At 46.2% G+C, this 27,529-nt stretch overlaps 1 protein-coding gene across 4 annotated transcripts in view; it reads right to left on the bottom strand.

Annotated features, from left to right (window-relative positions):
• Positions 1-27,529, bottom strand: part of rnf157 (ring finger protein 157) — a 102,571-nt gene that overhangs the window by 6,002 nt on the left and 69,040 nt on the right. For 2 of the 4 annotated variants that reach the window (XM_073026506.1, XM_073026505.1), the window contains 6 exons: positions 21,301-21,533; positions 20,343-20,448; positions 16,303-16,414; positions 8,822-9,039; positions 2,110-2,166; positions 1,973-2,030 (listed from right to left, as the gene is read on the bottom strand). In XM_073026506.1, coding sequence (XP_072882607.1) covers positions 1,973-2,030; positions 2,110-2,166; positions 8,822-9,039; positions 16,303-16,414; positions 20,343-20,448; positions 21,301-21,533 — 784 coding nt within the window. The remainder of the gene's footprint in view (positions 1-1,972; positions 2,031-2,109; positions 2,167-8,821; positions 9,040-16,302; positions 16,415-20,342; positions 20,449-21,300; positions 21,534-27,529) is intronic. The other 2 variants (XM_073026508.1, XM_073026509.1) reach the window with 2 other exon arrangements.

The following is a 27,529-nucleotide window of genomic DNA, read 5'->3' as shown; positions in this document are numbered from 1 at the left end:
TATATCCGTAGAATCTCTTAGGATTCTCCTTCACCTTGTCTGCTAAGGCAACCTCATGCCTTTTTTCTAGCCCTCCTGATTTCTTTCTTAAGTGTTCTCTTGCATTTCTTGTACTCCATAAGCACCCACTTTGTTCCTATCTGCCTATACCTGCTATACACCAATTTTGATGGTATCAGAAAAGATATGGCAAGTGTGGATTTGGATAGGCTGTTTTCCAACAAAGGTGTACTTGGTAAGTGGGAGGCTTTCAAAAGTGAAATGTTGAGAGTATGAAGTTTGTATGAGCCTGTCGGAATAAAAGGTAAAGATAACATTTTTAGGGAACTTTGACTTTCAAGAGTCATTGAAGCTCTGGTTAAGAAAAAAAAAGAGGTGCCTAGCAGATATAAGCAGGTAGGAACAAATGAGGTGCTTATGGAGTATAAGAGAACACTTCAGATAAAATCAGGAGGGCTAAAAGAAGGCATGAAGCTGCCCTCCCAGACAAGGTGAAGGGGAATCCTAAGGGATTCTACTGATATGTTAAAAGCAAAAGGATTGCAAAGGACAAAAATGGTCCTCTAGATCAGAATGGTAAACCAGGTGTGGAGCCAAAAGAGATGGGGGTGATCTTAAATGCATTTTCTTGTGTCTGTATTTACTTACGAGACAGACACAGCATCTATTGAAGTGAGGCAAAGCAGCATCAACTTCACGAACCCTATACAAGTTACAGAGAAGGAGGTGTTTGCTGTCTTGAGGCAAATTACTGTGGATTAATCCTCAGGGCCCAACAAGGTGTAACAAAGTTCAGTCGCTCAGCATGGAAGATATGGTAATAAATTGGATTAAGCATGGCTTGGTGGGAGAAGCCAGGGAGTGGTAGTAGATGGTTGCCTCTCTGATTAGAGGCCTGTGTCTAGTGGAGTGCCACAGGGATTAATGCTGGGTCCATTGCTGTTTGTCATCTATATCAATGATCTGGATGATCATGTTGATAACTGGATCACTAAATTTGCAAATGACACCAAGATTAGAGGTTTATTGGACAGTGAGGAAGACTATCAGAGCTTGCAATGGGATCTGAACCAGCTGAGAAAACGAGTTGAAAAATGGCAGAATTTAATGTAGACAAGTGTGAAATGTTCCACTTTGGCAGGGCCAACCAGGCCAGGTCTTACACAGTGAATGGTAGGACATTGAGGAGTGTGGTAGAACAAAGGGATGTGGGAATATAGTTCCATAATTCATTGGAAGTGGCATCACTGGTAGATAGGGTCATAAAGAATGCTTTTGGCACACTGGCCTTTTCCCTCCCACCTACCAAACCATCTCCACAACCCTTCACCCACCCCTGCTCTCTCCTTGGTCCAAACCCTCCTCGTCACCCACCAAACTGTCTCCACATGGGGGCCCATGTTCAGCAGTCATGTCACTGAGTGTGCCAGGGCTCTGTGATCAGGGGGTGGACATGGATACCAGATGTGGATGATGGACAGTGACCTTGGACCTGGGACATGGACACCAGACATAGATACCGGACCAGTAAATGACCTCTGAGACAACCCTAGCAACAGAAGATCACATCAACAATGACAGACATATCACAATTATCATTCCCTGAACATGGATCTTCCCACTTAGACTGTTGTGTACATTTAGCTATCACTTGGATCCCTTGACACAGACCCCAGCGATGCACGTTAGGTAGGTGGAGAGAAGCGCAGAGCCTTTGACATGGATCCACGGACATTGGGACACCACATATGCATGTCTAGACCATTGAGGTGGATATGATGAGGACCCATAGGTGCCTGGCAGTGACACCCAGCCACCCAGCTACCCATTATTGTCTGTGGGTCCTGACCTCTGGCACCAGATCCCGACATACAGCCACAGGACACATCTACAGGGACATGGATCACCAAAGATGAAGATCAGGCAGTGGATAGTGGGAATGCCCAAACTGAGTGACAGGAAGACAGGTTACCATGGATACTCGACTCACGGACAGCAGCTCCCGCCCGCTCCTCGGTAACAGCGTTACCCTGGAAACACAGACAACAACATTACCCTATAGGACTATCAACAGCCAGTCCTAAGCAGTCCCCTGAAACCCAACCGTACCTCAGAGTCTCGTTGGCTGGTACCCATGTCAGCATCAGCCCCTGGTGTCCGAGGAACCTGTGGGAACAAAATCAGGGAACCACTGTCTGCTGCCATCCAGAGACACTTTGCCCTTACCCACCAAACTGACCCACAGCCCCTCACCCCTCCCTGCTCTCCCCATCCAAAACCCAGTAAACCCTTCCCACCCACCAATCTGTCTCCACAGTCCCTCACCCCTCCCTGCCCTCCCCATCCAAAACCCACTAAACCTCTCCCACCCAACAATCTGTCCCCACAACCCCTCACCCACCCCTGCTCTCTCCTCGTCACCCATCCATTTATTTCCCCAACTCTTCCACCAATTTCATCCACTCTTCCCCACCTTTCCCCCAATTCAATTCCGCCACAAGCTCTAAAAATAAGAAATTATTTCAGAATCTGTAAATCCTGAGCAACACACACAAAATGGTGGAGGAACTCAGCAGGTTGGGCAGCATCTATGGAGAGGAATAAACAGTTGAAATTTTGGGATGAGACCTTTTTCCAGCACCTGTACATCAATAGGGAAGTATAGATGGTCATTCCTCAAAATGCTTTAGTGTCCAAATTAATTCCTACTGATGAGAGCCTTTAGCTAAAGTAACCCACTATATAAAAGAGAGAGAAATTGGAGAATTAAAGCAGGGATGGTGTTGGACAGAGTTCATTGTTAAAGATCCAGTACGTGGCATTTGGAAGAGTGATGAACCTGTTGGAAGACAGCCCAGGAGTACAGGAGTGCCTTCACATTTGTGGACTCAGAGTGGTAGTGGGAGAACCGGTAGATGTGCTGTGTATGTACTTTCAGAAAGCTTTGACAATATCCCCAGAAGCAATTAGTTTCAAAAATAAAGCAGATGGGATTGGGAACAATTATTGTTGTGGATAAGGAACTGGTTAACACATAGGAAAAGGAGAGGGTAGCAATAAATGGGTCTTTCTTGGGATGGCAGTAACTAGTGATGTGCAGGGATCAGTGCTGGAAACCAGTGACTCAAGTGGACATGAATGATTTTAGGTGAGGGAGTTCAGAGTTCAGTGCAATCGCTCCAGGTTTTGTGCAGGTCACTGATCCCTGCTGGCTGGGAGAGGGGTGGGGAGGTCCAAGCCGGGAACAGGTGGGTCACAGTGACTTGGACAGGTTGACCAAGTGGGTGGATGCAGGGTAATGAGGATAAATGTGGGATGGCATATTTTACCCTAAAGGTGAGGTTTAGGAAGTGGGAGAGGTATCAAGACCTGGGTGTCCTTGAGCACCAGTCACTGGGAGTAAACATACAGATGCAGCTGGCAGGTACAACAGCAAATGGTGCGGCTGGTCCTCTTAGTATGAGAATTCATGTCCCTTTAGGATTTTACCAGTTTCAATCACATCCCCCTCATTCTTAAAATTGCAGCAGATATAACTAAGTCCAAAACCAGAGCTGGGTAAAACACACCCTATCCAGTACACTCATAACTGCATGACCAAACTCTACTTCAACTCAAGATTCAAGTCTGTTTATTGTCGTTCTTCAGTACAGGAGAACCAAATGATGTTACCCTAGATCCCATGCAGCCTTTATAAACACAATAAATATTTTAAAAAACAAACACACAATGCACAGGTAAGTGTAAAATGGCAGGACATAGACGAGAGCAAGGGGCAGTGGACTCTGCAGGTTTTTGGGTTCAGACAGCACTTTGTGGCCTGAGTTTGGCTCCTATACTCTACTGCAGAGTGCCTTGTTAAAATCAATTGATCACTGACAGTGCCCATTCCCTGCAGAAGAGGAGTATGTCAGGGGTGCCCCATGTCCGGCCAGTTGTATGCGATCTGTGTCGAGCCATTCCTGAACCTTCTTCGGCAAAGGTGGGGTCTGATTCTGTGCAAACTGGACATGGAGGCACACAAAAATACAACTGCAGATGCTGTGGATCAAAGAATACATACACAATGCTGGAAGAACTCAGCAGGTCAGGCAGCATCCGTGAGAAAAGAGTAGCCAACGTTTCGGGCCGAGACCCTTCATCAGGAATGGGGGGGAAGAGAGGCGCCTCTAGGCCCTACCCCCTCCCCTATCTCTATTACTGGGCTTCGGCCCTCTCTTCCCCCCCATTCCTGATGAAGGGTCTCGGCCCGAAACGTTGGCAACTCTTTTCTCACGGATGCTGCCTGACCTGCTGAGTTCTTCCAGCGTTGTGTACGTATGGACATGGAGGTTGGCCTCTCAGCCTACGCCGACGACATACTCCTCATGATAGAAACATAGAAAATAGGTGCAGGAGTAGGCCGTTCAGCCCTTCTAGCCTGCACCGCCATTCAGTATGTTCATGGCTGATCATTCAACTCAGAACCCTGTACCTGCTTTCTCTCCATACCCCCTGATCCCTTTAGCCACAAGGGCCATACCTAACTTCCTCTTAAATATAGCCAATGAACCGGCCTCAACTGTTTCCTGCGGCAGAGAATTCCACAGATTCACCACTCTCTGTGTGAAGAAGTTTTTTCCTTATCTCGGTCCTAAAAGGCTTCCCCTTTATCCTTAAACTGTGACCCCTCGTTCTGGACTTCCCCAACATCGGAAACAATCTTCCTGCATCTAGCCTGTCCAATCCCTTTAGAATTTTATACGTTTCAATAAGATCCCCCCTCAATCTTCTAAATTCCAGTAAGTATAAGCCTAGTCGATCCAGTCTTTCTTCATATGAAAGTCCTGCCATCCCAGGAATCAATCTGGTGAACCTTATCTGTACTCCCTCTATAGCAAGAATGTCTTTCCTCAGATTAGGGGACCAAAACTGCACACAATATTCTAGGTGCGGTCTCACCAAGGCCTTGTACAATTGCAGTAGAACCTCCCTGCTCCTGTACTCAAATCCTTTTGCTATGAATGCCAACATACCATTTGCCTTTTTCACCGCCTGCTGTACCTGCATGCCCACCTTCAATGACTGGTGTACAATGACACCCAGGTCTCGTTGCACCTCCCCTTTTCTTAATCGGCCACCATTCAGATAATAATCTGTTTTCCTGTTCTTGCAACCAGAGTGGATAACCTCACATTTATCCACATTAGATTGCATCTGCCATGAATTTGCCCACTCACCTAACCTATCCAAGTCACCCTGCATCCTCTTAGCATCCTCCTCACAGCTAACACCGCCGCCCAGCTTCATGTCATCTGCAAACTTGGAGATGCTGCATTTAATTCCCTCGTCTAAATCATTAATATATATTGTAAACAACTGGGGTCCCAGCACTGAGCCTTGCGGTACCCCACTAGTCACTGCCTGCCATTCTGAAAAGGTCCCGTTTACTCCCACTCTTTGCTTCCTGTCTGCCAACCAATTCTCTATCCACCTCAATACCATACCCCCAATACTGCGTGCTTTAAGTTTGCACACTAATCTCCTGTGTGGGACCTTGTCAAAAGCCTTTTGAAAATCTAAATATACCACATCCACTGGCTCTCCCCTATCTACTCTACTAGGTACATCTTCAAAAAATTCTATAAGATTCGTCAGACATGATTTTCCTTTCACAAATCCATGTTGACTTTGTCCGATGATTTCACCTCTTTCCAAATGTGCTGTTATCACATCTTTGATAACCGACTCTAGCATTTTCCCCACCACCGATGTCAGACTCACCAGTCTATAATTCCCCGGTTTTTCTCTCCCTCCTTTTTTAAAAAGTGGGGTTACATTAGCCACCCTCCAATCCTCAGGAACTAATCCAGAATCTAAGGAGTTTTGAAAAATTATCACTAATGCACCCACTATTTCTTGGGCTACTTCCTTAAGCACTCTGGGATGCAGACCATCTGGCCCTGGGGCTTTATCTGCCTTTAATCCCTTCAATTTACCTAACACCACTTCCCTACTAACATATATTTCCCTCAGTTCCTCCATCTCACTAGACCCTCGGTCCCTTACTATTTCCGGAAGATCCCAATGACCTATGGTGGATGACCTATGATGACAGATCCCAATGACCTATGGAGGATGCGCAAGTGCCAAGAAGTTTTCTTAGCGGCGTCCTCTGCTAGGATCAACTGGGTAAAATGTTCCGGACTCTTAGTGGGTCAGTGGCAGGTGGACTCCCTACTGGAGGAGATGAGAGCTTTTGAGTGGAGTACCAGACATCTTCTCTATCTGGGAGTCTACTTGAATCTTTCTGGGGAGACCTGGCTGGCGAACTGGCAGGGCCTAGAGACAAAGGTCATGGCCCAGCTGGGGTGCTGGTCAGGCCTTCTCAGGGTGCTTTCCTATCGAGGCAGTGTGGTGGTCATAAACCAGCTGGTGGCCTCCATGTTGTGGTACGGATGCCACCTTGGCCCCTCCTGCCCCTTTTGTTGCAAGAATGCAGAGGAAGTTAGTGGACTTCTTCTGTGATAACAGGAAACACTGGGTCTCTGCAGTGGTCTTGAGTCTCCCAGTGGGAGCGGGCCGACAGTCTCTGGTATGTGTACGTACGTGACTGGTGGCTCTCCGCCTCAGGACCCTGCAGAGATTCCTGTATGCTGAGCACCCTCCCAGGTAGCACATGTTGGCGACACTCTTTCTCCGGAGGGGCTGCTGTCTTCACAATGAGATGTGGCTACCACCAGCAGGCATCAGCTGTGCTGCTTTGTGGAGTCTGCTCAGCTTCTATCAGGACCTACTGAGAATCTGGAACATGGTTGCCTCAGGCCAGGAATTCCCTCCTCTGGCAGAGGGCAGAGTCCTGGCCGACCCTTGCCCTACCTCAATGAATGCCGGTGTGGCTCAGGTGTGAAGAACAACTCAGGCTGAGCTGCTTGTCGGGCCCAGGCCCCGCAAGCTTATCCGAGAGTTGAGTCCACACAACTTGAGCTGTCTCTTCTTGACACCCACAATCCCATTCAGGGATACAAGTAGGAGGTATCTGTATGGGCCACTGCTCCACACTCTCCACTTCCTAGCCCTTGTCCACCATTCCGACATGCCATGGCGGTCGGTCTTTCCACCTGGAGGTGAGGGAGGTCCCCAATGGAAATCCCTTTCCATGGGAATTCTTCCCTTGCACCTGGGGGATTTCTGGTGGAGGCAGCTGCATAGAGCAGTGTCCTGCAATAAGTTCATTAGTTTGTTCATGGATCTCCCAGCTGCATATCACTTCTGTGGGATGGAGGAGACCATGTACCACATGTACATGGAGTGTGTGAGGCTGCAGTCCCTTTTTGCATATCTGCATGGGCTACTTCTCGCCTTCTGGTTGCATTTTAGCCCCACCCTATTTATATACAGTCATCTAGAAAGGAGAGGGCATGGAGGGATGAGGATGTCCTTGTCAACTTGCTCCTGGGGCTGGTGAAATCAGCCATCCGAGAGTCTTGGAAACAGGTGGTGGGAGGATCTGCCCGAGTAGACTGTCTAGCAATGTTTAGAGGGAATGTTCATGCCCGGGTAAATATTGAGAAGGAACACACGCTGGCCATGGTGACCGTAGAGGCATTCCGGGGCCATTGGGCTCTGGGTGGGGGGAGGCAATTACCATCATTGACAGAGATGGAAACATTTTAGTTTAATGTGTATTGTTTATTCATAGTGAAGTAATTGTTAGTCACTGGTTTGTATATATAGCACTGAATAAGTAATAAAGATATTCTGTATAAAAAAAAAGGGGCGGTGGACAGTAAGCGAGGAGCAGTGCACAGGAGCAAGGGGAGATGGACGGGAGCGAGGGGCGATGGACGGGAACGAAGGGGCAATGGACGGGAGCGAAGGGGCGATGGACAGGAGCGAAGGAGGATGGACGGGAGCGAAGGGGGATGGACGGGAGCGAAGAGGGATGGACGGGAGCGAAGAGGGATGGACGGGAGCGAAGGGGGATGGACAGGAGCAAAGGGGCGATGGACAGGAGCAAAGGGGCGATGGACAGGAGCAAAGGGGCGATGGACAGGAGCGAAGGGGAGGTGCATGGGAGCAAGGGGCGGTGGACATGAGCATGGGGTGGTGGACGGTAAGCGAGGAGTCATCTCAAATAGCCATGAGTTACAATGAAGAAGGAGAGAGAAAGAGCTTAGTGTCCTGGTGTCACAACAATCATCTTTCTCTCAGTCAGCAAAACAGAAGAGCTATTTATTGACTCCAGGCGGGGGCACGGGGTTGTGGGGGAGGGTAGTGGGCAGTACACATGTTCTTGTTTTAAGACTGTGGAATGTTTCCCTCTAATGATTAAATGGACTCCTGATCTCAGAATCTATCTCTTTATGATCTTGAATTTTATTGTCTGCCTGCACTGCACTTTCTCTGTTACCGTAACACTTCATTCTGCAATCTGTTATTGTTTTACCTCTGCACTGCATAATAATCCAATCTGTATGAAGAGTTTACAAGACAAACTTTTTTCTGTATCTCAGTACATGTGACGATAATAAACCAGTTCCAATTCCAGGGATCAGTGGGATGAAAACACTCAGCAAGAACATCTTTCTTCTGATCAGAATACCAAAACTGCCCACAGTATTCTTGGTGTGGTTTCACCAAGGTCTTGAACAACAACAGCAGGACATTCCTTCCCTTGGATGAATGGTCTCGCTATGACCAGAGGGCTGAAGATGTGTTTGGTGGGGAGGGGGGCTGAGATCCTCTTTGCTGCTTTCAGTCAGAGGTCTCTGCCCCTGTTTCTAGACCAATTGCCCAGGCGGTGGGGATCCCTGTCCAGTGAAATAACAGCAAGACTCACCTCCTCCTCTTGTTCCTCTCCATACTTCTCCTCCTCCTCGTTCTCATCCCTCTCCTCTTCCTCTGCTGAAGGCAGGGTGAGACGGTCCTCAGGATCGCAGTCTGCCAGACTGTTGGCTCCGTTGGCCAGGTAGGAGCCTGACATGGAGGAGATTGTGTCGGTGCTGAGCTGGGAGGAGGCCATTGACATCACGCTCTGTGCCAGGCTGCTGCCAGGGTCTGTCGTGGGGGGAGACCAGGACAGGGAGAGTGTGAGTATTCCAGAGACAGAGGGAGAACAACAGCAAGGTTGCGAAAATATGAGAGAGAGAGAGAGAGAGAGAGCGGAGAGAGAGAGAGAGAGCGAGAGAGAGCGAGAGAGCGAGAGAGAGCGAGAGAGAGCGAGAGAGAGAGAGCGAGAGAGAGAGAGCGAGAGAGAGAGAGCGAGAGAGAGAGAGAGAGAGAGAGAGAGAGAGAGAGAGAGAGAGAGAGAGAGAGAGAGAGAAAGAGTGACATAGTTAGATAAGATGGAGGAGAGAGCTAGATGGATAGAGAGAGAAAGATAGAGAGAGATATTCTTGGAAAAAGTGAGGCAGGGTTGGGATGGAGAGCAGGTAAGGATGGGAATATCCTAGAGAGAGATTGAGATCCTGCCAAATGCCAGATGTACGTAGTGGTGTGTGAGTGGGAAGGGTGTGATAAGAAGATTATCTGATCAGTGTTAGCATGTTGTTGATGGTCAGGTGGATCCAGTTTCCACACTGTGACTAACGTGCAGAATGGGAAGGACCCGGTCGCGATCCGACAGTACCATACCTGTGATCCAGACCCAGCAAAAAGTATAACACCACAATCTGTACGGAGAGGCACTGTGAGAACTCACACAGCAGATGGTTGGGAATGAAGGGATGATGGTGAACCGCGGCATGCTTGCCTTTGTAGGTCAGAGCAGAGAGTGAAAGGGCTCGGACATCAGGTGGCAACTTTACAAACACTGGTTAGACTGTGTGCAATCCTGGTCTCTGCACTACAGAACAGCTGTGGTTGTCCTGGAGAGATTCACCCGGATGTTGCCTCGATTGGAGGACTTCAGTAAGGGGAAGTTGGATCAAATGGGCTTGTTAAGAAGGAAAAGATGGAATACAAAGGTAAGCTACCCAATAATGTTAAAGAGGATACTAAAAGTTTCTTCATATATATGAAGTGTAAAAGGAAGTCAAGAGTAGATACCTTCTGGAAAATGATGCTGGAGAGGAAGTAATGGGGGACAAGGAAATGGAGGATGAACTGAATAAGTATCTTGCATCAGTCTTCACTGTGGAAGGCACTAGCAGTATACCAGAAGTTTGAGAGTGTCAGGAGCAAATGTGTGTGAAGCTACCATTACTAGGGGGAAGGTGCTTGGGAAACAGAAAGGTCTGAAGGTAGATAAATCAACTGGACCAGATGGTTTACACCCCAGGCTTCTGAAAAAGAAGGCTGAAGAGACTGAGGGGGCATTAGAAATGATCTTTCAAGAATCAATCGATTTTGGCATGGTTCAGGAGGAATGGAAAATTGCAAATATTACCCCACTCTTCTAGAAGGGAGAGAGGCAGAAAAAAGGAAAGTATATATTAGTTAGTCTGGCCTCAGTAGATGGGAAAATGTTGGAGCCAACTGTTAAGGATGTGGTTTTGAGGTACTTGAAGACACATGACAAAATAGGCAATAGTCAGCATGGTTCCTCAAGGGAAAATCTTGCTTGACAAATCTGTTCAAATTCTTTGAAGAAATAACAAGCAGGAAAGACAAAGGAGAATCAGTGAATGTTGTATACTGGATTTTCTGAAGGTCTTTGACAAGGTGCCACAAAATGAGGCAGCTTAACAAGTTAAGAGCCCATGGTATTACAGGAAAGATACGAGTAGAAATAAAGCACTAGCTGATTGGCAGGAGGCAAAGAGTGGGAATAAAAGGATCCTTTTCTGGCTGGCTACTGGTGACTAGTGGTGTTCCACAGGGGTCTGTGTTGGGACTACTTTTTATGTTTTATGTCAATGACTTGAATGATGGAATTGATGGCTTTGTGGCCAAGTTTGCAGAAGATGCTAAGGTGGAGGGGCAGGTAGTTTTGAGGAAGCAAAGAGGCTGCAGAAAGACTGAGCTAGATTAGGAGAATGGGCAAAGAAGTGGCAGATGGAACACAGTGTCAGGAATGCACTTTGGTAGAAGAAATAAAAGGGTAGATTATTTTCTACATGGAGAGAAAATTCAAAAATTTAAAGTGCAAAGGGACTTTGGAATCCTTGTGCAGGATTCCCTAAAGGTTAATTTACAGGTTGAGTCAGTGGTGAGGAAGGCAAATTTACTGTTAGGTTTAATTTCGAGAGGACTAGAATTTAAAAGCAAGGATGTGTGTGGAATGGGCTGCTGGCAACGGTGGTGGAGGTGGACATGACAGGGTCTTTTAAGAGACTTTTGGATAGGTACATGGAGCTTAGAAAAATAGAGGGCTATAGGTAAGCCTAACAATTTCTAAGGTAGGGACATGTTTCGGCATGTCAACTTTGTGTGCCGAAGGGCCTGTATTGTGCTGTAGGATTTCTATGTTTCTATGCTATGTTGAGGCTCTATAAAGCATTAGTGAGGCATCACACGGGAGTACTTTGAGCAGTTTTAGGTCCCTTATCTGAGAAAGAACGTGCTGCTATTGGAGAGGGTTCAAAGGAAGTTCACAAAATTATTCCGCGATTGAAAGGCTTGTCATATGAAGAGCATTTAATGGCTCTGGGCCTCTAGGTACGTAGATTGATAGATACCTTATTGATCCCAAAGGAAATTACAGTGTCACATAGCAATACAAGTGCACAGATACACAAATACTAGAAAAGGTGTAAGAAAGAATTAAAAAATAAGTTCCCTCAAACAGTCTAACAGGAGGGGGTCATTGGCTATAGGTTGACTCATTATAGAGCCTAATGGCCGAGGGTAAGAATGACCTCATATAGCACTCCTTGGAGAGCACAGTTGTCTCAGTCTATTACTAAAAGCGCTCATCTGTTCAGCCAAGGTGGCATGCAGAGGGTGAGAAACATTGGCCAGGATTTTCCTTCAGGTCCTTTGTTCTACCACAGCCTCCAGTGTGTTCCAGTTTGACTCTTATAACAGAGCCAGACTTCCTAGTCAGTTTATCGAGCCTGTTGGCATCACCCGTGTTGATGCCATTGCCCCAGCACACCACCACATAGAAGATTGGACTGGCGACAACAGACTGGTAGAACTTGTGAAGGAAAGCCCTGCACACTCTAAAGGACCTCAGTCTCCTCAGGAAGTAGAGGTGACTCTGGCCTTTCTTGTACACAGCCTCCGTGTTTGAAAGCTATTGAATGCAGAAAGGCTTCTCCAACACTATCACACTGAGCACAGGAGCCCCCCAGGGCTGTGTGCTCAGTCCACTGCTGTACACTCTGCTGACCCATGACTGTGCTGCAACACACAGCTCGAACTACATCATCAAGTTCGCCGATGACACAACCATGGTGGGTCTCATCAGCAAGAATGACAAGTCAGCTTACAGAGAGGAGGTGCAGCGGCTAACGGACTGGTGCAGAGCCAACAACCTGTCTCTGAATGTAAACAAAACAAAAGAGATGGTTGTTGACTTCAGGAGGGCATGGAGCGACCACTCCCTACTGAACATTGACAGCTCCTCGGTAGAGATCGTTAAGAGCACCAGAGTTCTTGGTGTTCACCTGGCACAGAATCTCACCTGGTCCCTCAACACTAGCTCCATAGCAAAGAAAGCCCAGCAGCGTCTCTACTTTCTGCAAAGGCTGAGGAAAGTCCATCTCCCACACCCACATCCTCATCACTTTCTACAGGGGTTGTATTGAGAGCATCCTGAGCAGCTGCATCACTACCTGGTTCGGAAATTGCACCATCTCAGATCGCAAGACCCTGCAGTGGATAGTGAGGTCAGCTGAGAAGATCTTCGGGGTCTCTTCTCCTGCCATTACGGACATTTACACTACACACTGCATCCGCAAAGCAAACAGCATTATGAAGGACCCTACACACCCCTCATACAAACTCTTCTCCCTCCTGCTGTCTGGGAAAAGGCACCGAAGCATTCGGGCTCTCACAACCAGACTATGTAACAGTTTCTTCCCCCAAGCTATCAGACTCCTGAATACCCAGAGCCTGGACTGACATCTTACTGCCCTATTGTCCTGTTTATTATTTATTGTAATGCCTGCACTGTTTTGTGCACTTTAAGCAGTCCTGGGTAGGTTTGTAGTCTAGTGTAGTCTTTTTTTTCTGTGTTGTTTTTTACATAGTTCAGTCTAGTTTTTGTACTGTGTCATGTAACACCATGGTCCTGAAAAAACGTTGTCTCATTTTTACTATGTACTGTACCAGCAGTTATGGTCGAAATGACAATAAAAGTGACGACTTGACTTGATATAGTGGATGTGGAGAGGATGTTTCCAATTGTAGTGGAGTCTAAGACCAGAGGGCAGCCTCAGAATACAGGTGTGTCTATAAGACCATAAGACATAGGAGCAGAACTACACCATTCAGCTCACTGAGTCTGCTCCGTCATTCCATCATGGGTGATCACGGATCCCACTCAGCTCCATACATCTGCCTTCTCATCATATCCTTTGATGTCCTGACTGATCAGGAAACTATCAACTTCCACCTTAAACATACCCACAGACTTGGCCTCTGCCGCACTCTGTGGCAGAGTATTTCATAGATACACTACTCTCTGGCTAAAAAAAATTCCACCTTAGCTCTGTTCTAAAAGGTCGCCTCTCAATTATGAAGCTGTGCCCTCTAGTTTTGGATACCCCCACCACAGGAAACATCCTCTCCACATCCATCTTATCTAGTCCTTTCAACATATCTACCCCTCCACCTATGATCTTCATATCATCTGCAAACTCTGCCACAAAGCCATCAATCCCACTATCTAAATCATTTACAAACAATGTGAAAAGTAGTGACCCCAATACTGAACCCTGAGGAATACTGGCAGCCAATCAGAAAAGACCCCTTTTATCCCCACTTGCTGCCTCCTACCTATTGGCTATTCCTCTAACCATGCCAGTTTCTTTCCTGTTATCACCACTGTGTATATTCTGCTGCAGGCTGATACTGACCTGGCTCTCAATGAACTGTACGAGACTATCAGCACCCTGGACACTACACACCCAGAGGCTGCCTTCATCGTCGCAGGTGACTTTAATAGAGTGTCACTGTCTAAAGTCTCTCCAAAGTTTTGTCAACACATCCAGGTGAGCACACGAGGAGATAACATACTCGTCCATTGCTACTCTCCCTTCTGTAATGCTTACAACGTGCTCCTCTGCCCGCCGTTTGGAAAGTTGGATCACTCCTCCATCTTGCTGCTGCCGAGGTACAGGCAGAAGCTGAAACAAGAGGTGGCCATAGTTAAAACTGTCCACTGTTGGTCCAAGCAATCGGTCTCCATGCTATAGGATGGCTTTGATGACGTCAACTGGAACATCTTTCATGATGAGGATGTTTTCAAGTTCATATAAGGGGTTACAAGTTTCATCTGGAAGTGCATTGAGGATGTTGTCCTCCAGAAATCGGTCAGGGTCTATCCAAACCAGAAACTGACTATACTACACTGATTGGCCTAATGAAGGGATATGGAGAGAAGGCAGGAGATTAAGGCTGATAGGAAAACCGGATCAGACAAGATGAAATGGTGGAGCAGACTTGATGGGCCAAATGGCCTAATTCTGCTCCTTTATCTTATGGTCACGGATGTGGCAAACAGAGTCTGAGAGGAGACTAACAGAGGACAATAGCACTGTGAACACCATAGATAAGGTAGGCTGAGGCTTATTCCCAGAGTTGGATATCATAAATAAGGATGCACTGGTTTTAGGTGCAAATTAGGGATCTGAGGGATGAACTACAGCCTGTCAGTATGGTGATACAACTACAGCCTATCAGTGGGGGTAGCACAAGTACAGCCTGTCATTATAGTGACACAACTACAACCTATCAGTATGGTGATATACCTACAGCCTGTCAGTACAGTAATACAACTACAGCCCATCAGTATGGTCACACAACTACAGTCAGTCAGTGGTGGTGACACAGCTACAGTCTACCAGTAAATTTACACCACTACAGCCTGTCAGTGACAGTGACATAACTACAGCCTATCAGTGAGTGGCAATGAAACAATTATAGCCTGTTAGTACCGTAACACAACTTACCTCTCAGTGGCATTGAAACAACTACAGCTTGTCAGTACAGTGACAAAACTACAGCCCATCAACACGGCAATACAACTACAGCATGTCAGTGGCAGTGATACAGTAACAGTCCATCAGTACAGTGACACGACAGCCCATCAGTGGCAATAAAACAATGTCAGTCCAACAGTATAGTGACACAACTACAAGCCATTAGTTCAGTGACATAACTGCAGCCCGTAAAGACCATCTCACAGATAGTCAGTTGCGGTGACATAACTACTGCCACCCAGTACAGTGATGCAACTACAGATGGTCAGTGTCAGTGACATAAATACAGCTGTCCAGTATGTTGATACAACTACAGCCCATCAGTGGCAGTGACACAAATACATTCAGTCAGTGGTGGTGACACAACTACAGATGGTCAGTGGCAGTGAAATAACTAAAGCCCGTCAGTGGGTGTGACACAACTGTAGACAGGCAGTGGCGGTGGAAAAACTATAGCATGTCATTGGTAGTGACACAAATACAGCCTGTCAGTAAGGTGACAGAACTGAAGCCTGTCAGTATGGTGGCACTAATGCAGCCTGTCAGTGTAGTAACACTAATACATCCCGTCGGTGTAGTAACACTAATACAGCCTGTCAGGACAGTCACACAACTGGAGCCATCAGTATTGTGTTTACCCCTCTCTGTCTTGAGACAGAGACAGAGAGAGAAGGATAACACAAAGTACACTGCAGATGCTGTGGTCAAATTAAGACGTACGAAAAAGCTGGATGAACTCAGCAGGTCGGGCAGCATCCGTTGAAATGAGCAGTCAACGTTTTGGGTCGAGACCCTTCGTCAGGACATAAATACAGCTGTCCAGTATGTTGATACAACTACAGCCCGTCACTGGCAGTGACACAACTACATTCAGTCAGTGGTGGTGACACAACTACAGATGGTCAGTGGCAGTGAAATAACTAGAGAAGGATGGTCTGTATGTGCGTGTGTGTGTACAGGATGTGAGGGCAATGGGATAGTGGGTATGTGCTGGGGTTGGGGATTTTGTGTGCCTATATTGGGTGTTAGCATGGGGTCACAGTGCAGATGGTGCAGGTTTCATGTGTCTAGGTGTGAGCATGAGGTGTGGGTTGGTGGGAAAGTGTGGGGGCGAGGGTTGCGTGTGGATGTTAGGATGGGTTCACAGTGCAGGAGCAGGTTACCATACACACCTGGGAAATGTGTGGTGCAGTTGAGTAGAGAGCAATCCCATGGCCAAGGTGACTCTTACCTTCAGGAGAGCTGATGCTGGAGCAGAGATTGGTGGGTGTGTGAGAGGAAGCATCCATCACTTCTGAAGATGACAGGGTCACATTCTCACTCTCAGGGGTCACTCCGGAATCCTGGAATGGGAGGTCAAAAGTCAACCCAGTGCCCACAGCGATCACAGTCCAAGCCCCTTGCTTCTCTGGGGTCGGATGTTGCAGGTGATCCTGGGGTCAGAGATTAGAGTCACAGAAAAGTGCAGCACAGAAACAGGCCCTTCAGCCCATTTAGTCTGTACTGAACCATTTAAACTGCCTATTCCAACGACCTGCACTGGGCCCATAGCCCTCCATATCCCATCATCCATGTACTTATCCAAACTTCTCGTAAACATGGAAACCCAAGCTCAGATGCACTGGCAGCTTGTTCTATATTCTCACCACTCACATATCACTGAGTCATGGCTGAAAGAAGGTCATAGTTAGAAGTTTAACATCAAAGAATATACTTTGTATAGAAAGGACAAGCAGGAAGGCATAGACGGTGATGTGGCTCTTATGGTAAGAGATGGAATTACATCTTTAGAAAGAGGTGTCATAGGGTCAGAGAATGTTGAATCTTTGTGGATGGAGTTAAGAAACGGCAAGGGTAAAAAAAAACCATTATGGGAATCATATATAGGCCTCCAAACAGTAGCTAAGAAGTGGGGTTGAGTTTGCAAAGGGAGCTGGAAAAGGCATGCAATAAGGGTAATGACACAATTGTAATGGGGAACTTCAATATGCAAGGGGATTAGGAAAATCAGGTTGGTGTCCGATCGCAAGAGGGAGTATTTGTTGAGTGCCTACGAGATGCTTTTTAGAGAGCCTGTGCTTGAGCCTACTCAGGGAAAGGCTATCTTAGATTGGGTGTTGTGTTAGATACTGGTGGGGATGATGGCAGAACACAGGTGGCTGAAGTTTCTGGGAATAGTTCTCAAATGGCAGTGCCAGGCAACCATGGGAAACAAAGGAAGTTAAGGATTGCATAAAAGCCAAGGAAAGGCCCATATAAGGTAGCAAAAATGAGTGGGAAGTTTTTAAAATCCAACAAAAGGCAACTAAAAAAACTATAAGAAGGGAAAAGACGAAATATGAGAGCAAACTAGCTGATAATGTAAACCAGGATACTAAAAGTTTTTTCAGTTATATAAAGAATAAAAGGGAGGTGAGAGTTGATATTGGACCACTGGAAAATGATGCTGGTGAGGTAACAATGCGGGACAAAGAAATAGCAGATGAACTTAATACCTTGCTTCAGCCTTTACTCTGGAAGACACTAGCTGTATGCCAGAGGTCCATGACTGTCAGGGAGCAAGAGTGAGTGCCATTGCGACTACAAAGGAAAAAATGACCTGAACCAGATGGACTACATCCCAGAGACCTGGAAGAAGTTGCTGAGGAGATAACGAATGCATTGGTCATGATCTTTCAAGAATCACTTGATTCTGGCATGATCCCGGAGGACTGGAAAATTGCAAATGTCACTCCACTCTTTAAGAAGGGAGGAAGACAAAACAGGAAATTATAGGCCACTTAGCCTAACCTCAGTGGTTGGGAAAGTGTTAGAGCCCATTATTAAGGACGAGGTAACTGGGTACTTGGAGACTAATAACAAAGTAAGTCAAAGTCAGCATAGTTTCAATAAAAGGAAATCTTGTCTACCAAATTTGTTAGAATTCTTTGAGGAAGTAACAAACAAGGTGGACAAAGGAGAGGTCGTGGATGTCATTTACTTAGATTTTCAGAAGGCATTTCATAAGGTGCCTCACAAGAGGCTGGTTAAGAAGATAAAATCCTATGGTGTTACAGGAAATATACTGGCATGGATAGAGGAATGGCTGACAGGCAGGATGCAAAGAGTGAAATAAAAAGGGTCTTTTCTGGTTGGCTGCCAGTGACTAGTGGTGTTCCTCAGGGGTTAGTACTGGGACCACTACTTTCACATTGTTTGTCAATTATTTAGATGGTGGAACTGATGGCTTTGAGGCAAAGTTTGTGGATGATATGAAGATAGCTGGAGAGGTAAGTAATGCTGAGGAAGCAATGTGATTGCTCAGGACTTAGACAGATTGGAAAAACGGGCATAAAAATGGCAGATGGAATGCAATGTTGGGAAATATATGATAATGCATTTTGGTAAAAGGAACAATAGTGTGGGCTATTATCTAAATAGGGGAAAAAATTCAAACATCAGAGATGCAGAGGTACTTAGGAGTCCTCATGCAAGATCCCATGAGGTTAATTTATAGTTTGTATCTGTGGTAAAGGCAGCAAATGAAATGTTGGCATTTATATCAAGGGGAATAGAATATAAAAGCAAGGGAATATCAGTGAAACTTACTGAATGTTGTAAGGATTAGTTAGGATGGACGTGGAGAGGATGTTTCCTCTGGTGGTGGTATCCAGAACTAGAGTCTCAAAATTGAGGGGCAACCTTCTAGAGCGGAAGTAAGAAGGATTTTTCTATTAGCCAAAGAGTGGTGAATCTGTGGAATGATCTGCCACAGACTGTGGTGGAGGCCAAGTCCATGGGTATATTTAAAGCAGAAGTTGAGAGATTCCTGATTGGTCAGGGAATCAAGGGATATGGTGAGAGGGCAGGTGTATGGGGCTGAATGGGATCTGGGAGCAGCCATGGTGAAATGGCGGAGCAGACACGATGGGCTGAATGGTGTAGTTCTGCTCCTATGTCTTATGGACCCTCTGAGTGAAGAAGTTTCCCCTCATGTTCCTCTTAAACTTTTCACGTATCACCCTTAATCCTGACCTCTGGTTGTATCCCACCCAACCTCACTGGAAAAAGCCTGCTTGCATTTCCCCTGTCTATACCCCTCATAATTTTGTATACCTCTATCAAATCTCCTCTCAATCTTCTACATTACAAGGAATAAAGTTCTAACCTATTCAATCTTTCCTTATAATTCAGGTCCTCCAGAACTGGAAACACCCTTATAAATATTCTCTATATTCTTTCAATCTTATTTACATCTTTCCTGTAGGTATGTGACCAAAACTGCATACAATATTCCAAATTAGGCCTCAACAATGTCTTACAAAACTTCAACATAACATCCGATCTCCTCTACTCAATACTTTGATTTATAAAGGCCAATGTGCCACAAGCTCTTTTTAAGATCCTACCTACAGGTGACACCATTTTCAATGAATTATGGACCTGCATTCCCAGATCCATTTGTTCTTCCACACTCCATTTACTGTGTAAGGCCTACCCTGAATGGTCCTACTGAAGTGTAACACTTTGTACTTGCCTGCATTAAATTCCATCTGCCAAATTTCAGTCCAGGTCCCACTGTAAGCCATGATAGCCTTCCTTGCTGTCCACCACACCCCCAATCTTGGTGTCATCTGCAAATCTGCTGATCCAGTTAACCACATTATTATCCAGATCCTTGACACAGGTGACGAACAACAACAGGTCTAGCATTGATCCTTGTGGCACTCCACTAGTCACAGGCATCCAGTCAGAGAGGCAACCCTCTACTACCACTCTCTGGCTTCTCCCACAAAGCCAGTGTCTAATCCAATTTACTACCTCATCTTGAACGTTGAGCGACTGAACCTCCTTCACCAACCTCCCAGGTGGGACCTTGTCAAATGCCTTACTAAATTCCATGCAGACAACATCCACTGCTTTGCCTTCATCAACTTTCTCATAAAGCTCTGTAAGATCGGTTAGACATGACCGACCATGCACAAAGCCATGCTGACTATCTTTAATCAGTCCATGTCTATCCAAATACTCATACATCTGGTCCCTCAGAATACCTTCCAACAACTTTCCCTGATGGTACAGTGCCTATAAAAAGTATTCACCGCCCCCCTTCGGAAGTTTTCATGTTTTATTGTTTTACAGCATTGAATCACAGTGGATTTAATTTGGCTTTTTTGACACTGATCAACAGAAAAAGACTCTTTGGTGTTGAAGAATAATCCCAGGATCGGAGGTTGCAGGTGATCCCAGGGTTGGAGTGGGGAGATTTCTGTGAGATATCAGGGGAATTACCTCGACCCCCTGAGGGAGTTGTGTCTCTGGTGATGTCGGCATCTCCCTGTCACTTCCCAACTTCTCTTCATCCTCCTCTGGCACCGGGGAATTCTGTGAGAGTGACCTTGGAAAAACAATGAAGGTAATTCTGTGAGTGTGCCAAAGGAAAAGGAGGGAGGGGACAGTGTAAGGGAAAGAGAGAGGAGTGAAGAGGGTGAGAAGGGGAAGAGTAGAGTTAAGGGGAGGAGGGGAGAGGGAGGGGGAGAGTGAGGGGAGAGGGAGAGGAAGTGGAAGGGGACAGGAAGTGAGAGAGGGAGGAGGGAAGGGACAGGAAGGAAGAGGGAGATAGGAGCTAGAGGAAGGAGGAAAAGGAGGAGTGGAGAGGGACGGTGAAAGGGAGAGGAAGAAAGAGGGGTGGGGAGGAAGAGGGAGAGGTAGGGAGGGGTAGGGAAGAGGAGAGTGGGAGGGGAGAAGGGGAGACGGGATGAGAAGATGGAGAGGTGGAAAAGAGAGAGAGTTGGAGAGGAGTGGGATGGAGAGGAGAGGGATGAAGAGGGAGGGGACAGGGTAGAGGAGAGAGATGGGGAGAGGGACGGGGACAGGAAGGGAGAAGGAGAGGACAGGGAGGGTGAAAGGGAGAGAAGAGAGGGGTGGGGGAGAGGAAGAGGGAGGGGTAGGGATGGTGGGGTAGGGAAGAGGAGATGGAGGGGAGGGAGAGGAGAGGGAGGGGAGAGGAGAGGGAGGGGTGTGAGGAGGGGGAGAGGGAAGGGGAGGGGGAGTGGGGAGTGGGATGAGGGAAGGGGTAGAGGGATGGGAGGGGAATAGGGAGAGGGGGAGGGGAAAGGGAGAGGGAGAAGGGGAGGGGAAAGGGAGAGGGAGAAGGGGAGAGGAGTGGGGAGAGGAGTAGGGGAGAGGGAGAGGGGAGAGGGAGAGGGAGAGTGACAGGGGTTGGGAGAGATGTGAAATGGTCACTTACATGAACTCACTCTCCTTCAGATGGAGTGCATCTTTGCTCTCAGTTCCATGGTCCAGTGAAGACAAGGTGTGTACAGGAAGAGCCCTTTGATCATGCCCCAGGGGGGGCTTTGGGCAGGGAGGGTGGCCATTCCTCACCAGGCGCAGGGGTGGTGCCGAGGGAGGGGTGAGGGGACCATTCAGTGCTTCCAGCAGAGACACCACCTCGTATCCATGGGGAATTGGGTCTGACGACTGGGAAAGGAAAGAGGTTTTACACCATTGCCTGGAGAAGCCTTTGTTCCGCGCTGTCAGTGATGGTGGGTGGTCAGGAACCCCTGCCTCTCTGGTCCTTGAGCTATCAGGAAAGGTGGTAGGTGGCAGCTTTTGGGACCAGTGGCCACCTAATGGATTGTGACCATCTTACCGTTATGGATGCTATTTCCAAGCTTGATGAGATGCAGATCAGAGTGCACAAGGCCAGGGAACCTGCATTGGGGGACGTGTGCAGTCAGAAACCAGTGGGGTCATGGGAACCAGTGTCAGATTAAACCACTGACAGTTTCCAATCAACCAGGGACAAGGGCTAAGAGTCCTATGGCCAAACTTGCAGTTGATGTGAAGCTCTGGGAGTTCTGATCATATCACATTGGGCCTCCACCATAAAGGTTGGCAGTTGGTGACACCCGCTACAGCTATTTGAGATACTGATAAAATCACATAAGGGGATCTGTGAATACACACCAGGAATGCCAGGGAACCACACTGGGAATACTAATGGGACCACATGGGGAGATCTGCAGGGCTGCACCGGGAGATGTGTGAGCCTGTGCAAGGGACACTGGTGGAACACACAGGGAGATCTACGGTTCTGTACCAGGTGCTTTGTGGGACCATATTGGGAATGCTGGTGGACCACATGGGGAGATCTGTGGTCCTGTGCTAGAAACACTGGTGGAGCAAATAGAGAGATAAGACCATAAGATAAAAGAGATGAATTAGGCCATTTGGCCAATAGAGTCTTCTCCACCATTTCATCATGGCTAATTCATTTCCTTCTCAGCCCCAGTTTCATGCCTTTTCCCAAATCCCTTCATGCCCTGACTAGACAAGAGTCTATCAACCTCTGCCTTAAATATACCCTATGAATTGGTCTCCACAGCCGCTTGTGCCAACAAATTCCACAGATTTACAACTTCCTTCCTTGTCTCTGTTCTAAAAGAACATCCATCTACTCTCAGGCTGTGTCCTCTGGTTTTAGAATCCACCAACATAGGAAACATATTGAGGCCTTTCAACATTCGATGGGTTCAGTGATATCCCCCCTCATTCTTCTGAGTTCCACTGAATTAAGGTCTGAGCCATCAAATACTCATCATATCACTGAGCCTTTCAAACCCAGAATCATTTTCATGAACCTCTTTTGAACCCTCTCCAATGTCAGCATATCCTTTCTTGGATAAGGGGCCTAAAACTGTTCACAACATTCGAAGTGAACCCTCAGCAGTGCCTTAAAAGCTTTAATATTACATCCTTGCTTTTATATTCTAGTCCTCTCAAAATGAATGCTAACACCGCATTAACTTTTAGAGAATCCTGCATGAGGACTCCCAAATCCCTTTACACCTCAGATTTTTGTATTTTCTCTGTTTATAAAATAGTCTGTGCTTCTATTTATTCTACCAACGTGCTTGATCATACACTTTCTGACACTGTATTCCATTTGCAACTTCTTTGCCCATTCTCCTAATCTGTCAAAATCCTGCAGCCTCTTTGCTCTCTCAAAACTACCTGCCCCTCCACCTACTGCATCTTCGTATCATCAGTAAACTTGGCCACAAAGCCATCATTTCCAGCTTCCAAAACATTGACATACAATGTAAAAAGAAGTTGTCCCAACACAGACCCCTGTAGATCACAAGTCACTGGCAGCCAATCAGAAAAGGCTCCTTTTATTCCCACTTTTTGTCTCCTGCTAATCAGACACTGCTTTATCCATCCATGCTAGAATCTTTCCTGTAATACCATGGATTCTTACTTGTTAAGCAGCCTCTAATGTGGCACCTTGTCAAAGGCCTTCTGAAAATCCAAGTACACAACATCTAATTGTCTATCCTGCTTGTATTTCTTCAAAGAATTCCAAAAGATCTGCCAGGCAAGATTTTCTCTTGAGAAAACCATGCCGATACAGTCCATTTTAAAATGTGCCTCCAAGTACCTTGAAGCCATACCCTTAACAATTGACTCTAACATCTTCCCAACCACTGAAATTAGACTAACTGGCCTAAAATTTCCTTTCTTCAGCCTCTCTCCCTTCTTAAAGAGTGGAGTAACATTTGTAATTTTCCAGTCTTCCAGAACCATTCCAAAATCTAGTGATTAGAACATAGAACATAGAAATTTACAGCACATTACATGCCCTTCGGCCCATAATGTTGTGCCGACCATGTAGCCTACTCTAGAAACTGCCTAGAATTTCCCTACTGCGTAGCCCTCTATTTTTCTAAGCTCCATGTACCTATTTAAGAGGCTCTTAAAAGACCCTGTTGTATCTGCTTCCACCACCCCCGCCAGCAGAGCACTCCACACACCCACCACACTGTGTGAAAAACTTACCCCTGACATACATTTGGTACCTATTTCCAAGTACCTTAAAACTACTCCCCCTCATGTTAGCCAGTTCAGCCCTGGGAAAATAAGCCTTTGGCTATCCTCACGATCAATGCCTCTCATCATCTTATACACCTCTAATCCTCCATGGCTCCAAGGAGAAAAGGCCAAGTTTACTCAACTTATTCTTATAAGGTACACCCTCCAATCCAGGCAACATCCTTATAAATCTCCTCTGCACTCTCTCTATAGTATCCACATCCTTCCTGTAGTGAGGTGACAGTACTCCAAGTGGGGTCTGATCAAGGTCTTCTATAGCTATAACATTACCTCTTGGCTCTTGAACTTAATCCCACGGTTGATGAATGCCAACACACTATACACCTTTTTAACAACACTGTCAACCTACGCAGCAGCTTAGAGTGTCCTATTGAAATGGACCCAACATCTCTCAGATCCTTCACAATGCCAAGAGTCTTATTATTAATATTATATTCTGTCTTCAAATTTGACCTACCAAGATGAGCCACTTCACACTTATCTGGGTTGAAGTCCATCTGCCACTTTATGCCCAGTTCTGCATCCTATCAATGTCCCACTGTAACCTCTAACAACCCTCCAGACTATCCACAACACCACCAAGCTTTGTGTCATCAGCAAACTTACTAACTCACCCTTCTACTTCTTCATCCAGGTCATTTATAAAAATCACAAAGAGGAGGGGTCCCAGAATAGATCTCTGCAGAACACCACTGGTCACTGACCACCAGAAGGTGAACCATCTACAACCACCCTTTGCCTTCTGTGGGCAAGCCAATTCTGGATCCACAAATCAAGGTCTTCTTGGATCCCATGCCTCATTACTTTCTGAAGGAACCTTGCAAGGGGAACCTTATCAAATGCCTTATTGAAATCCATATACACTGCATCCACTCCTCTACCTTCATTAATGTGTTTTGTTACTTCCTCAAGGAATTCCAGCAGACTCATAAGTCACAATCTGCCCTTGACAAAGCCATGCTACCTACCCTAATCAGATTATGTCTCACCAAATGCTCATAAATCCTGCCTCACAGGATCCTCTCCAACAACCTGCACACTACTGAAGTCAGACTCACTGGTCTATATTTTCCTGGGTTATTTCTACTCCCTTTCTTGAACAAGGGAATAGCATTTACAACCCTACAACCCTCTAGTACTTTTCCCGTCCCTATTGATGATGCAAAGATCATCCCAAGAGGCTCAGCAATCTCCTCCCTCACTTCTCACTGTAGTCTGGGGTATATCTCATTCGGTCCCAGAGATTTATCTAACTTAATGCTTTTCAAAAGCTCCAGCACATCATCTATATGCTCAAGCATTTCAGTCCACTGTAAGTCATCTCTACAATTGCCAAGGTCCTTTTCCATGGTGAATACTGAAGCAAATTATTAATTAAGTACCTCTGCTACCTGCTCTGACTCCATGCACATGTTTCCAATATCACACCTGATTGGTCCTATTCTCACATGGTTCATCCTCTTGCTCTCCATGTACTTGTAGAATGCCTTGGGGTTTTCTTAATCCTGCTCACCAAGGCCTTCTCATGGCCCCTTCTGGCTCTATTCTTGTTAGCATTCATATCAAGAGGACTAGACTATAAAAAACAAGGATGTAAAGTTAAGACTTTATAAAGCACTGGTGAGGCCTCACTTGGAGTATTGCGAGCAGTTCTAGGCCCTTACATTAGAAAGGATGTGCTAAGACTATTGAGGGTTCAAAGGAGGTTCATGAAAATGATTCTAGGATTGAATGGCTTGTCATATGAAGAGCATTTGATGGCTCAGGGCCTGTATTCACTTGAATTCAGAAAAATGAGAGGTGCCCTCATTGAAACTCGAATGGTGAAAGGCCTTGATTGAGTGGATGTGGAGAGGATATTCCCTATGGTGGGAGAGTACAAGACCAGAGGACACAGCCTCAGAATAAAGGGGTGTTCTTTTGGAATGGAGATGATGAGGAATTCTTTAGCCAGAGAGTGATGAATCAATGGAATTCTTTGCCACAGGCATCTATGGAGGCCAAGTCTTTATATATATTTAAGGCAGATGTAGATAAATTCTTGATTGGTGCGAACATGAAGGGATATGCAGAGAAGGCAGGAAATTGGGACTGACAGGAAAATTGGTTCAGCCATGATGGAGATTTCCTGGTGGTGGCTGATGGAGTAACAGCAATCTGCCATTGCTCCAACTCTAATTATCTTACTATTTCCAACCTGTCTTGAAACTTCTCTTTTAAGTGTGATATTTTTCCATTATGGCTACAAGGGGTGGCAGAGGTACTAAAAAGGATGATCCTCCTGCTTCTTTGGATTCTACTATGGATTTGCTGCAAAGTCATACATGAGAAGCCTCTGAGAAGTTTCAACAATTCAGCTCTGAATTTAAACAAATAGATGGTAAATTGGAGTCTATTCAACAAACTCTTAATGAACACAATAAACGTATAAAAATAATGAAGCAATTTTGTTTTGTCTGGAAACAGAAGTGGATGAATTTCAAAAGCTTTGTGAAAAGCAATCGAAGTCCAATGAAAAGTTAAGACAGAAGATTATAAACATAGAAAATAGAAGTAGAAGGAACAACCTTCGGGTTCTGGGTCTCGAAGAATTAACCGAAGGTAATTATCCTATGGAATTCTTTGCAAACGTTCGCAAGGATTATTTCTGGAAATTTTGGCGTCTTTCCCTATAATTGATCAAGTTCATAGGTCTCCCGTGTTTAGATCTCCTAACAGAGATAGACCAAGATCAGTAATAATCTGTTTTCATGTGTTATGATACCAGCCCCCTCCTTTGCGAGAATCACAAGAGCCCTAGTGAAGGGGGGGGGGGTCAATGACCCAAGAGAGAGAGAGAGACGTGCTGAATACCACGTTCCACCGGGATGCAGAATAAAGCGACCCTGACTATTGTCTCATGAAGACCACGTGTAAAGCCCTCGGGCAAAGTGGGCTGGTTGAGAGAGAGATTGACACCTGCGATCCCGTGAGGAAGTATAAAGGAGGGTCTGGGGGGTACGACCCCTCCAGATGCACCAAGGAGACACGATAGCGATCCCGTCATAGCGGGAAGCCATTTTGAAGGAAGCCACGTGCGTTAGATTCCGAATCGGGAGTCTGTGGCTGGAATCACGGAAAATCGCTTTTAACTAACAACAGGAAAGCCGGCTCCCCTGATTTCACGGTTTTGCTTCGTAAGGACCCGGGCAAGTGTTCCTTTTCTCACCAATCTCTCTCTCTCTCTCTCCAACACGGGAAACCCAGCGGTTCCCAAAAGGCTGAAGCCTGCCGACCTTTGAATGACTGTTATATTTTCAAATGGACAAGATATTATCCCCTAGACAACGACAGAGCTTATTTCTGATTGATCATTACTATACCTGCACTTTAGATTGAGTATTGACAACGTATGTTATCAAAATGTTTGTATTAACCTTCCTTTTGTGCCCCTTTATAAATAAAAACATTTAAAAAAGGTACCATCAGACTTCAGCGGACCTCTCTATCTTTGCTGGTAAGTGATCCAGTTACGGGATACGTAACAACGTGGGCACCTCGTCTCGAGATTTGAAACCAAAATTGGGAGGGCAGTGAATTGG

This window comes from Hemitrygon akajei, chromosome 22, assembly GCF_048418815.1.
Source record: "Hemitrygon akajei chromosome 22, sHemAka1.3, whole genome shotgun sequence".
Taxonomy (NCBI): Eukaryota; Metazoa; Chordata; class Chondrichthyes; order Myliobatiformes; family Dasyatidae; genus Hemitrygon; species Hemitrygon akajei.
This window is presented reverse-complemented; position numbering and strand designations above follow the sequence as displayed.